The sequence below is a fragment of the Haliaeetus albicilla genome, chromosome 13 (genome assembly GCF_947461875.1).
Source record: "Haliaeetus albicilla chromosome 13, bHalAlb1.1, whole genome shotgun sequence".
In the NCBI taxonomy this organism is placed as follows: Eukaryota; Metazoa; Chordata; class Aves; order Accipitriformes; family Accipitridae; genus Haliaeetus; species Haliaeetus albicilla.
Genome location: NC_091495.1, coordinates 6,047,354 through 6,060,535, shown reverse-complemented (window position 1 = coordinate 6,060,535; position 13,182 = coordinate 6,047,354). Strand labels below are relative to the sequence as shown.

The following is a 13,182-nucleotide window of genomic DNA, read 5'->3' as shown; positions in this document are numbered from 1 at the left end:
AAACCCACCTGCGTTGTTTCTGTAGTAACGTTCAATTAAATGCTAATGGTAGGCAGATGCTATGAGCACAGCAATGAAACATGTAAGCAGCTAGTTTGTATGCTGTGCTAGTTTATCCCAGTGAGTGAACTGAATCCAGGTGGGGGAACACTCCCTCTGCCCATGTCCTGCCCTTGGCATTAGGTACAAGTACTTCTGGTCTCAGAGCGGAGTTTGGCAGGGAGAGTCCAGAGGTCTCGCTGGCAGCTGAGGGGCAGGAAAATCATCGAATTTTGCTGAGGCTTTATTGGAAAGGAGCAAGTGCTTTGTATGCAGGGAGTTTGCCACTCATCCTGTGAACAGTTGGAAACACCTCCCTGTCAGGAGGACTGTAAGTATTTGTGTTAATTTCTCATTTTCATATGCTCTTCCTTCCCTTAGAAAGTTTCCTTTGGACCACAGGGGGTTCCAAATAAAACTCAAATTCCTTGTGGCTACTCTTCAATCTCCAGGATAAATAAATTGAAGTCCTGGTGACTAACCTATTTCCACTGAATTCATATCCTCTTCTCATCCATCAGCACTGAATGAAGTAACAGCTCTGTCTTGCTAAATATATGAGGGTGTAGAGAAGATAGCCCATGCAAAGGGAAGGTACTAGAGGCTTCCTACTGCTCTGTAAATGCCAGCTCCTAACAGCTCCATGGGTAGAGGCTGGCCCAGGGAGGAGCTGGAGTTTGGAAAATGTCACTATACAGCATGATCCCTCAGCAGAAATTTTGCCCTGGTTAATGAAAGAAAGAAGTATTTCACTGTGTGATTAACTGCTGCTGACTTAAAGGCATGTTTAGTTGCTCTTGGAAATCAAGGCCTTCTGTAGTCCTGTAAACTAAGAGTAACTGATAATAGCATATATTAATTTCCTAGTACATTAATATATTAAATTAATGCTTATTGCAAATTGTAGATAGCATACATTATTTTAATAACCATTTTTAAATGACTGTACTTTTCCATGAACAATTTCATCCACCAAACTCCAGGCTTCTTGTTAAAATGGCGATATGTCATCACGCCATTTTACCAAGTGAGACTTCCAAAGAGACAGAGATCCAAATGACCACCCAAGCTTGTGCTGAAGAGAGCAGAAAATAGAGCTGCTGGTTCTCTTGTGTTTGCTGTCTGTGCATATCTGTTAGGTTTCTCTGAGCCTCCTTTTTTGGTGCATTGCATCTCACCTTCATGATTTCCATTGTATCTCTACGATATTTTCTTCCCACAGCATCCAGAGCAGAGTGGAGCTGCGGAAGAGGTTGAAATGCCACAGCTTCAAGTGGTACCTCGAAAATGTTTATCCTGAACTTCGGTATGGATGTGCGATCTTCACCTGTCCCTAGCAGGCCAGCGGGATGCCCCGTCCCTCCTGCCCCACAGACCTTTCCTCCGCACCTCCAGTCCCCACACTTGCCCCTGTCCCAGCGACACAGGCATCCCCTCCCTTGGGCTTCACAGAAGGGTATAGTGAATTTTGTGCTGGCTTTAAACACAGCTTGCTCACAGTGTGACATGGTTCATTTGTGATCCTGCTTTCTCTAAGCAGTCTTATAGACTCTGTGGCTCTTTGCTGCAGGGCTGGTGAGGGGCAAAGTACCAGTTATTTCTCTTAGGGCTTCCTCAGGTATCCTCCTGCCCATGCGGTGGGACAGGTGGTATAGGGAAATAGCCAGTTTTCCTGACAAAAGTATGGTGAAAAAGCCACTGTAGCCTCTGGTGGGTTCTTTCAGTACTTAATGACTCTTGCTTAACAGACAAGCACCTCATTTCCAGTCCTTTCACACTGTTCTGTGATACTTAAGACTTCTTTGTTGTGAAACCATCTACTGTAGGTGTTTATGACCTGTGTTCAGGTGGCTCTGCCTTACTCCTAGCCTAATGCTTTGCTTAATATGCACTTCCAGAGTTGCTTTTATACAGATACCTTTTAGTCACCAAAATTACTCCAGAAACCATTGCATCCATTCCCTTGGTCACTATCAGGAGCCATCCTCAGAAAGGATGCAAAGTTTTGAAGATACCTCCAGTGACCTGCTGGTGCAATGGCTGAGTGCAGAATCACAGGGTGAAGATGATTTATAGCTGTTTTCTTGCTTTTTTGCCATGTGTGGCATTGCACAGCAGCATTCACAGGGAATGCCAGAGCTCTGTGGAGGTTTGTTATAAAGTTCCCCACTCCTGTAAGCTGAAGGCTGACCTTCAGCCTGCTCACAGTCTATTCTTTGCTCCTCTGTTTGCCTTGTGCAGCGTTATTTATTTTTTCCTCTTATAAAGGCCAGTAATCCATCTCTGAGTGCTGCTTCTGCAGTGTCCCTGTCCATGTACTGCTCTCAGTGATTCAGTATTGTGTAATAGATCTTGCCACTCTCATCTTCTGAAGGTGAAATGGTGCGACTGCACCCTCCTTACCCCACACTAAGCCTCCCTCCGAGTGCTCTGTGTGCCTGTAGGAGTAGGGATGTTGTTTTCATGCTGTTCCCACAGGATTCCTGAGGAATTGCTCTATCAGACGGGGATGATCAGGCAAAGGCAGAGCTGCCTGGAGTCGCACAAGTCTGAAGCCCAAGAGTTCCCCATCCTGAGCTTAAGTCCTTGCATCAGCAGCAAAGGCACAGCAGCAACAGCACAGGTAAGATGTGTTGCCTATCCCCGTGATGCCGGCTGAAGAGCCGGTTCCGGGGAAGCTTCAAGGTGATTTCCTAAGTTTGCTAAAGCTCTGTTGGAGGATTACCCGTTCTGCCAGCCCCTTTCCTAAGGCAGCACGTAGTTAAACCCTGGTAAGTCCTCCTTACCTCCGGGGAGGCCCTGGGCAGCAGCAGGGACTGGTGCAGGAGCCACAGTCCAGGGCAGAGCGCTTCTCTCTGTGCTAGCCTGCGCTGAGCACTTACTGCTGCTCAGGAACGCCACGCGCCGTTCATCTGCAGAGATCAGAGAAAGACAGAGAACTATAATTTCCTCTCATCTTCCAGCATTTCTTTCAAAATGCACTGAATCGCAATGGTATTTATAACTTCATAGTCTGCATTCTCTCAGTATTAGATTCCCCATTAAACTAGTGAGAATTTAATGAGGATGATCTCGTTTTTTTCAATCTCACTGAGACGAGAAAAAGCCATATGAATCGGTGTTCTCAAAAGCATATTCTATGAAATGTTAGAGCCAAGAGCAGCCATGTGTGCCTTGCAGTGGAGTTGCTGGAGCAAGACCCTGAAGACACGGCTTCAAAACCTGCCTTTGCTTCAGGCTCCCTTTGTGATTTTGGGCATGTCGGGAAGTTCTGTCACTATTCCCATCTATGAAACAGGGAGGATAACAATCACTCGCTTCTTTGGGGTGCCGTGAAATAATTTAATAGGCAATGGCATGCTTGCTTCCACTTGACTGTACATCCTTAACCCTCATGGTTACACATTCAAACCAGGTAGCTATGCATATAAAAGGCCCAGCCTGGAGATGCTGCTGAAAACATCCCTAGTTTGTATGTGCAAATGAAGCATGTCATTATGTGCATCTCTTTCGCATGCAGTTGCATGCCTGCCTTTAGTCAGGAAAATAATATCTGCTTCACGGTCTGGTAAAATCAGCAATGACTACTTGAATTCTAGTCAGTTCAGAAAATACAGCGAATATAACTGCAAGTACCACATAGTTACAGTTCTTATGGTTTAATTGGTTTCCAGGTTTTAGAGTTCTTTTTCTTTCTTCCACTGCTACATGGACTTTTTACACAAACAGCAAGAGAAGTGAGATGATGAGAGCAGATCATAATGTTTTGCAGGGTCAAGTCTGCTGAAGGAAAAAAAAAATGCTTTAGTGGCAATTGCAATTTTCAATTAATTGGATGTTTTTAAAAAAATCTGGGAAAATCAGAATGGGAAATGCTGCTGCAAGCTCGCATTTCAAAATGAAATGGCATCAGTCTTTCTGAAATATCAATTTGATGTGATATTTTAAAATGAGAAATGTCATGCCAACAAGTTGGATTGTTTCATTCCCATCAAACACATTTTGTTTTGACATTTCTGTGGAGTAAATTTGGGGAATTTTTCGTGCCACAAACTTTTCATCTTCCTATTCTGATTCTGCAGCAGTTTGCAATGGGTCAGCACTTCCCACTGGATGGCAACTCCATTTCTTGTGCACATCCAGGACTAACTCTGCAGGGGAACAGAAAAATGCACTACAAACAGATTGCTGAATAGCTACACTCAATGCACAGGCAGGAATAGAGAAAAACCTTTTCCTTTTATCTTTATCTGTCTTTCTAGGATAGTTCTCTGTTACTTGTACCCATGGAGAATATTTCAGATGAAAGCAGGCTATTTAAATTTTCATTGTGAATAGAAACTTGTATTTTAATTACACAATTGTTACAAGACCACCTGAACTTGTGGATGATGTGGGGGTTATAGTCACCAGGCTGTGTAGGATAGATTATGCAGCAGTCCTGAATGCTATGTAGCCTCGTATTTAGTATACCAGAATAGAGCAATAATCTTCACTTTTAATGTACTGAAGTCACATCTTGTTTACCCTAAGCTTCATTATTTGAAAAACAGGCTTAGCTAAATCAAAGCTGTGCTTTTCTGGCATTCAATAAGTACTATGGAAATATCCTGACTATCCAGATCCTTTATGATCCAGTGTTAGTAGCATTAATTTGGTTGCTTGATTGCCCTTCTGTAGCTGTCTCCCTGCTAGACTCCCCAAGCCCAACATTACATGCATGAAGTCCTGGGACCAAGTGTGAGAAGATCCGAGCTGTCATACATCACCATGGTTTGAGGACTGAGGAACAGGAGCTGTCAGGTGGCAATCAATTGCTCTTTAGTTTTTTCTATCTGTAGTGCAGGGGAAGGCTATTGTGAGCTCTCTGGCCGCATCCATAGTTTGGGTAAATAGAGAAGAATACTCTGACTGCGGTGAAATCAGATTTACAGCCCTAGCACATCTCACAAACCCTCCCTGGTGGTGTCTGGTGTTAGTCCTGAATTACTAAAAGGGGCACTGAGGCACAAGATGACCCCTCATCTTTGTGTAGGAGAGCTCTGTCTTCTCCTCCCTGGGATCCACTTGCCCCTTCCCTCTCCAGAAGGTCTGGTAGCAGTCAGAACAGGCTCTGTCCGCTGGGGTGGCTTTCAGAGGGACCTGCTCTTGAGATAGTGACTGGCAGAGATCTTTATGCAGTGCTGCCCATCCCCAGGGCACAGTGGGCTCTGCCCACTGGAGCCTTGGTACTCTAGGTCTTGTTGTGTCTCATTTGCTGAATGAACCGATTGATTTAATTTTTCACAAGGGAAATGCATCTGAGAGAAGATAATTGATCATAATTTTGCCCTGGTCTATCTGATGAAGATGTGAGTGATTGCTTTTCTTTTCAAACTAAGTGTCAGTTGATATTAGTACATACATCTTTGGAATAGACATCTGACTCTGGGATTTATTTAATAAACCATTAATCATTAGCAGTTCCATGAAACCTGACATATTCAGATAAAAAAGCAGAAGGCGCTTTGGCCCGGTATTCACATATGTAAGCAGTAGCTGCAAGATGAGTGTAAAGTTAGTCATCTCCTAGACAGGTGAAGAAATACTGGGAAAGTTGCAGCATCCGTTTGCCTGGCCTGCACCCCAAAATATCTGGCCTGCACCCAAAAATATCTGGGCTTTGGAGCTGAATGGCTGCCATTGCATTTGGGTGGCGTGTCCTTGACTCTCATTGTGAAGGAAATGCAATGTGATAATCTGCCTGTTGTGACACTGAAGCCTACCCCAGTTGGCTGGAGGACCTCCGTGGGCTGACTAGATCTGCACTTTCTTTGGAGAACGTTTAGCATCTATCCAAACTAACCTGACAGTGTCCCTCCTGAGATACCTCAACCACAAAAATTCACTTCTGACCTTCCTCCCCTCCAAAGTCTTCGTTCTCCTCCTCCATGGGCACGTCCTGCCCCAGCTGTAGCCCGACTGGAGCTGCGGGAGCTGGGCTGAGCCGGCAGAGAAGAGGAGCTGGCTGGCAGCAGTGTCACCTCTGCACCTGGGCTGCCATGGGCATCTTCTGTACTTTGCTTTCCCTCTCCTGAGATGTACGTAAGTGCTAGTTGCATCCCAGGGCCTTTTGACGAGTGAAGCACTTTGGTATCCTTAGGTGATCCATGCAGTCGTGTGCCTTGGGAAATCCTTCCCTGTGATTTTAAAAAGATAATTGAGGGCTGAGGTTGTTCCTGGCTTCTTCAGAAATATTTTTCTCTAGCTGCTACCCCAGCTTTAGGGTATGGCGGACCTCTTGCTCGGCAGCAGAGCACGTACAGCTCTCTCATGTAATGCCGGGCTCCCACGGGGCTGCTCCTTGCTAGGCTGAGGGGCTCCTTTCTCCTTCTGCCAGCCAGGCTATGCCAAGCCAAAGGTCACATTTTAAAATAATTTCCTCAATTCACAATGATGCTGAGTAACAGTGACAGGTGCCTGCTCAAATGATGCTAAAGCCTTGAAGAATAGTCGCAAGCCTCAGATGGGGGTTAGTGTTATCCGAGGCTTTGGAGGAAGGGGATTGCTGGTTGTGGTGTGCAACTGGTAGCTCCGGTCTCCCAGTCCACCCACTTCCTCCTTGCTCTGCCACCACTTCATCTTTGTCTTTGGAAAGGCAGGAAGCCTTGATCTCGGTTTCACCTCATATGTCTGTTTTTCCTTGGTGCCAGGGTCACCTCTAAACTGCCAGTCTGCAGCCCTGAAGCCATGTGTAGCTTCTTGAAGGTCTCTCTTTTTAGGAGTACCCTGGGCTGCCCCGTCCACCACAACCTCTGGGGTGTGAAGCTCTGCTGTTGTTACTGCTGTGCTGGCCACGTTGAGTGCTCAGTGTGCCAGGGTTTAGAAGATAAAGTAGTTTCTCATGGGGAAAAAAAGCAGGAATTTTCATCCCACCTGATACAAATAAGGGAAGAGATGGGGTAAGATAAAAATTTGCATGGCCATTTGCTTGTATTTTAACTCAAAGCTTTTCATGGATTCTGTGGTGTTCAAGTGACTTTTCCACCCCGCGGAATTTCTTCATTTTCTGCGTCATTTTCTCTGGCTTTCATCTGGGGCTGAGAAGAGACAAGACATGATTAGAACTGGATAAAACATTTCAACAGGACTAGCTTCCATAAAAAGCCATTCTGCCAAAATAGAAGAGCCATGTGAAAATCTGTCAGTTTAGATAAAGACAGCAGCAGGACAGCCTGGGGGCAGGAGGGGAGGATTCAATGTCAACTATCGAACTGACGCATATATCTAGCTCTGAAGGCCTCACTTCTTATGATGAACGACAGCTTAGCAGAGATGTTTACCACCACCCAGTCTATCCAATGGCACTTTGCTGAATGAGAGGATGGTCCTGCCTTGAGAGGATGTGAATATTGGGAAGGCTTGAACAGAGCCTGGCCTGGAAGAAAAGCATGGAGAACCTCTGGGAGGAGCAGTCCTCCATGAGGTGCCTCAGTGAAGCAAGGAGGTTAAGAGGTCAAAACAAACAAACAAAAAGTCCCATGGCCTGAGTTAGTTGGGGGATTCAACATACACACGAGTTACAGGATTAACTTGCTGCTACTGAAGAGCCTCATAGGTGCAGCTCCAGCACCCTGTCCTGAGCTAAAACGATGAACAATTGGTTAAAAATGTAAAGCAGGTTTTCAAAGCAGCTTGTAGCAGCGTGGGCACCAAGAACAGGTGTTGGAGCTTGCCCCGTAGGGCTTGATTCTTCACAGATGCAGGACTAATTTGGCACCTGATTTCCCAGGCTGGTGGTTTACATGGCAGCTGACAGCGTGCATGGTTCGGATGTCTGGAACATATTCACCGTAGGATCAGGTAAACGCTGCTCCATCTGACAAAGAAGAAGTAGTTGCCAGAAGGCCCTTTGGGTGCAGACTACAGCTTTGAAAATGAATGCTTGTTATGTGCCGAAACACTGGGCAGCGCTCGCTGAGAAGCCTGTGGGCAAGCTGTTCAGAAAGCCAGGTTTGCTTTCCATTAGCTGGTGGGGAGTAATAAGCTAAGAAGCACAGGGTGTGAGGATCACAGTGTGAAGTCCTTGTGAATCTGGGTCTGCTGTGCAAAAGCCTGTTTTCCCTTCCAGGTGGCTAAGAACCTGAGTGAAGTGGGATTTATATTCCCAGGAACTAAATGCCTGTAGCTGTCTGTTTTGAAGCCGGGGAGAGGAGTTAGAGCTCCTGATGGTGACAAATACCAAAGGGGGGGAAGCGTTTCCCTGCTCTAATAACTCATGCTAATGCAACCCAAAGCCTCCACCATTCAAAGTCAGGGGCAGCTGCAGGCATCCCAGCTCTGAGATCAGGGCAGCCATTCTTCACTTCCCCCTCTGGCACTCAGAAAGGGTTGCAGTCTCCCAGGAGCACCTTTTACCCTTCATTTTTCCAGACCCAGCTTTACTGCCGTATGTTTGAGCACTGCCTTCCCCTCCACTGCCAACACTCCTGCTCTCTTCACTCCTCCCGGAGCTCTGACTCCTCCATATCTGAGCTCTCAACTGTTTTGCTTTCTCTCTGCACCTTTTCTTCCACAGCAGCTTTCCCAGTTCTCATAGCCTGTACCCCATCAAAGCATTTGCCTTCACCTTTGGGCCCTGTTGCAGAAACCCTCTTGCTCCCTGGCCCTGCTCTCTCCAGCATGGTTATCGCCCTCTGCTAGTGAAACCAGCCTGCTGTTTGTCGTCCAGTCCCGCTGACCTGCCCTGCCATGGCTCAGCAACCTGCTTTCCATTTGCTCCCACTGCTGCTCAGAGCGATCAGACTACTATCTCAGAGCGATTTACACAGCAGGAGCTGATCCTGCTTTGCTCCCTAGCTAGAGGGCCTCAGAAACCCCTTCCAGCCCTAATTTTAAAGTTAATACTTGCACAAAGTTATCGGCAAAAAACTTGTTCCAGAAGTCACCCTCTGGAGTTATGTAAAAGCGTGGTTTGCGGTTTCCCGTATGCCAAAGCATCTCTTGTCTGCTTGTGTACACACACAAATAGCAGGAGACATCCCTGCCTGGACAATCTCAGACCCCCAGGAGGTGCTCTTGGGTAACATGAGCACAGGTGAATGATAGAATATGTTCAACTGGAAGAAACATTGGAGCAAACTTCTGTGAAATACTCCTGGGCTAAGCAGTGTATCTGACACGCATGATGCTTTGTCTAGCACATTCTGAAATCCTGGTTAAACTATCAGCTACTTCTCTTTTTCTCCCAAGAAAAACATCCATGGGTGACAAAGAGGGTGATCCCAGAGAGCCCCTGTTTTATGGTAAGCTTTACACAGGACAAAGAGTCTCTGCTCCCCCAAAGACTATTTCTTGGGCTGAGGAGCTGATAAAAAGCAGGTGAACATTAAAAGCAGCATGAGGAAAATCCTTCCAAGCCCAGGGGAGCAGGAATAGTAGTGGTCATAGCAAACCAGTACAGCAAATGTTTGGAGTTTGGTCCCACTCCTTTGATATAAAGGGGAGCTTTATCCCTGATTTTTGTTGTGTTTAGGAACAGAATCCTGGGGATTGCAAACATTTGCTATATATCACCTTCTTTCTCCCGCTGCCAGCTGCAAAGCATTTCTGCTGTTCTTCCTCTCAAAAAGAGGATTGCACATTGTGTGTAGTATTTCTGCCTCTCTTTTGCCATTTTTCCATCCCCCTGTTCCCCAACCACAGCCCAGTTCAGGCTAGGAAATCCTTTGCCTCATGAACCATTTTCTTCCAGCAGCTTTTGTAGATGTTTTCTTTGGTACATGCAGTCCCCCAATGACAGCTGCAGTTTTGGGGAGGCTTGAAACATCCTAGTGACCTGTCCTGGTGCCTCTTGAAGTCAGTGAGGTTTGTGCTTGGTTTCAGAGGGGGCAGGATCCAAGCCAAAGTGTTTGCTTTCCAGGTGGAATACCAAGAATCAACCCTGATCTCTCACCTCCCTTGTTTTTCTTCCTCTTTGCAGGAATGGACATACACATACAACCACCAAGTCCGCCAGCAGCAGCTGTGCTTGTCTGTGTACACCCTTTTTCCTGGTTCCCAGGTGCTGCTGTCACCTTGCAAAGAAGGTGATAACAAGCAGGTGAGCCCTGTGATTGATCCCCCGTTTTCTTTGAAGTTCTCTTTCTTTCAGCATAGTACTACTGCGCATCAAATCGCCCATGTGCTCTGACTTCCTCTGGGAAGCACAGTCTATCTGGGAGTACAGACTCTGGCCTGTTCAGCCCTTTGCCTCTTAAATGAGTGTGTTGATAAGGATGTCTATTAGTGCGGGTGGTGATCTGGATACTTATCTGCAGAAGTCAAACCAAAACTGGCAATTTAGTTCACACGGGCTGCCAGTCAGCCAGCAGATGTTAACATTTCTCTGCAGTTAATCATCGAGCTGGCATTTGAACCAGTGACCTGGGGAAAAAGCTGTTAGTAATATATTATCTTCCTGAAGCCAGGCAGAGGCTGAGCTTAAATGAGTGTGCTTCTGATGGGAGAAATGCTCAGCGTGTGCTCTGCTCAGAGTGGGTTTGGGGACCCTGTACTTCCCAGCATCAGGCCACAAAGGCTTAGTGACCGCTGTCCTCTTGATGCTGGAACAGTATAGTAAAAGCATAATGAGGAGGAAGCTTGTTCACCCCTGTTTCTCCTCTTGTGTGTGTCTCTCCTCAGCGATGGGGTAAAGTTGGGTCACACATTGAACACATAGCTTCACGCTTCTGTTTGGACACTGAGATGATTGGAGACACGAATGAGAGTACCAAAGAGCTTGTCATCAACCCTTGTGAGAGCACAGCCATGAGCCAGCGCTGGGACATGGTGATGTCTTGACCCGCTGGAGGACCTACACAGCGGGGATGGGCACTGAGACCTTGCTACATGCAGCCAAGATGCACCAGATGGAGCTCAAATGCAAAACCTTTAGGGGTCCTTGTGTACTACAGGAAAGAAGAAGAATCATTCAAATAAAAATAAGGACATGGCGCTCCAGGTTGAACAATGGGTGTTGTCTGCAAGACATGCAGCTGGTATTAGCCTGTTGGCATTCATACATTCAAAGAGAAGGGATGGCAAAACACCAGACTTGAAATGTTTTAGAGGGATAATGGGGTTCCTGTGATGGGCCCTACAGAAGTTCAGTGTGCACAGTATTGATTAATCTCTCTGGAAGAGCCTTGGAGACCAAAAGGAGACTTGGACTCAGCAAAACAAACATCTCAATAGCTTCTGGGGGGTGAGGCAGGTGCGCAAGGAGGGATGTGCCAAGGGATGCTAAGAAACATCGCCTGGGATCAAGTGGAAAACACTGAATTATCTTTGCACTTTTCATTGCTGCGGATGAATTTGTCTTCTGCAGACAGCATGGGTAGAGCTGTGTTGCACGTTCGAATTTGTATCTGATCCACGTACATGTTGTGTATACAGAGGCAGGGCAGTCATTTCTGGCTGTGGCCAGGATCAAACCAGCAAGTAATGGGGGAATCCTGCTCTGTGCTAACTGCACACAGGGGTTGTTGAATCCCCAAAGCCCAGGCAAACAGAGGATTCAGTGTGTGAGATTAAAGGATATAAAGTGCTGTGAAGCTGGGAGGAAAGGCAGTAACATGATCATTTTTCCTCTCTGAAGGTCATGGGTGAGCCTTGGTGACTGAAAACTCCCCTATAATCTCACTGTGTGTCTCTCACTGCTTCAGATCTGGAATAAGTCAAATTTTCACTTTTCTTCCATAAAAGTAATATTTTTGGTAATTGAAGTTAATTGTGTCATATTTCTGTTTCCCAATTTCCCAACTACAGAAGAGGGGACTCCCATGAAGTGCTGCTACTGAAGGAACGGAGGAGGTAATTAAAACTAGAGACTGCTCTGAGAAAGGAAAAGGGATATTACCTGGGTTTGATTCCCAGGTATCTTGTAGCCCAAGACGCGGAGTACTGAAGAAAAGGTTTGGGATTCCCCCAGTCACACCTGTGAGCAGGGAACCCTGGGTCACAAAGTACCTCTCTCCCAAAGTCATTTAGCATAGACAGACTTGACAGAAAAGATTTCTTCAGCTTTTGGAGATAAGTCATTAACGAGAGATCATGTCAGGTGCTATCACTATGTGGGAGTGAGGTGACTGCCAAAGGAGAATAGGACAGAAGACCTCAGAAGAGATCTTAGGAAGAGAAGACTGGAAGGTCCTTCCCAGCCTGTCCTTCAGAGCAGCTCCCACTACAGCAACAGGTAACAGGCAGTGAATCACTCAGAGCTGTGCACGCAGCTCTTGTGTAGTAACAACTCTCAGAGAGAACTTTTGCAGGACTGTCAATGTGACTTGGAAAAAAAATACAGTCTGTGTCTCTAAAAATGCTAGGGTTTAATGAAAATCCTATCCTTTGTTTCCTGTGCTGCAAACTATAGGTAAAATAGCATAAGCTTTGAGCATTCAAGTGCTCTCAGCATCCCTTCTTGAATAAATTGCTGGCTTTCAGGATTTTACAGCCTCAGTTTCTCCTCCCTCAGTGCTGGGAGAAAGCCATACGTGTAAATCTCCCTTGGCTTTAGAGGCAGGACCAATATAACTCTTTATGTACAAAAGATCATGGTATAAATGCTTTCTGTGTGCTACAGTGATTACTAACCTCATCAAGCTCCCTTGGTGCAAACCTCAAGGGCTTCTGTTATGAAAGGGCTGGAGCAAGCTGTCATTTCATGGTGGGAGATGGCATTGTTTCCATGTCACCCCTTTGCAAAGGAAACAAAGGGAACCACTTAAAATGGAATGGACCCATTTCACAAAGAAGAGTAGTGACCTTGGGCTCCTTCTATCACACCTACTTTTCACACCAGTGATGACAGGCAAGTGGTAGTAATTCCCTGTCTAGTGCTTACAAGGGAAAGCAGCTCCCAAGAGCTTGAAGCTTAACGTGTTCACAACTGTACTGTGCCTACAGCCTGGGACTGCCCAGCTGCTGGCACTTCAATTCTGAAAAATCAGAGGGACGAACAACTTGCCATCCGTTTTGAAGTCCAGCAACTGGCAGGTACGCTCTGAGCAGGACCTCAGACCTGTCTAGCTTTATTATTTTCCACCAAAGCTGAAAATATCCATTCCACTAACAGCCAAAACTCTCTAAACAGGTAATGCTTTTCTTTGCTTTAGCAGAAACAGC

At 46.1% G+C, this 13,182-nt stretch overlaps 1 protein-coding gene across 1 annotated transcript in view; it reads left to right on the top strand.

Annotated features, from left to right (window-relative positions):
- GALNT14 (polypeptide N-acetylgalactosaminyltransferase 14) overlaps positions 1–11,783 on the top strand; it is a 99,427-nt gene extending 87,644 nt beyond the window's left edge. Inside the window, exons 12-15 of the mRNA XM_069800000.1 lie at positions 1,262–1,345; positions 2,518–2,662; positions 10,001–10,120; positions 10,702–11,783. Of these exons, the coding sequence (XP_069656101.1) occupies positions 1,262–1,345; positions 2,518–2,662; positions 10,001–10,120; positions 10,702–10,860 (508 nt within the window). The 3' untranslated portion in view covers positions 10,861–11,783. The remainder of the gene's footprint in view (positions 1–1,261; positions 1,346–2,517; positions 2,663–10,000; positions 10,121–10,701) is intronic.
- The last annotated feature ends 1,399 nt before the right edge of the window (positions 11,784–13,182 follow it).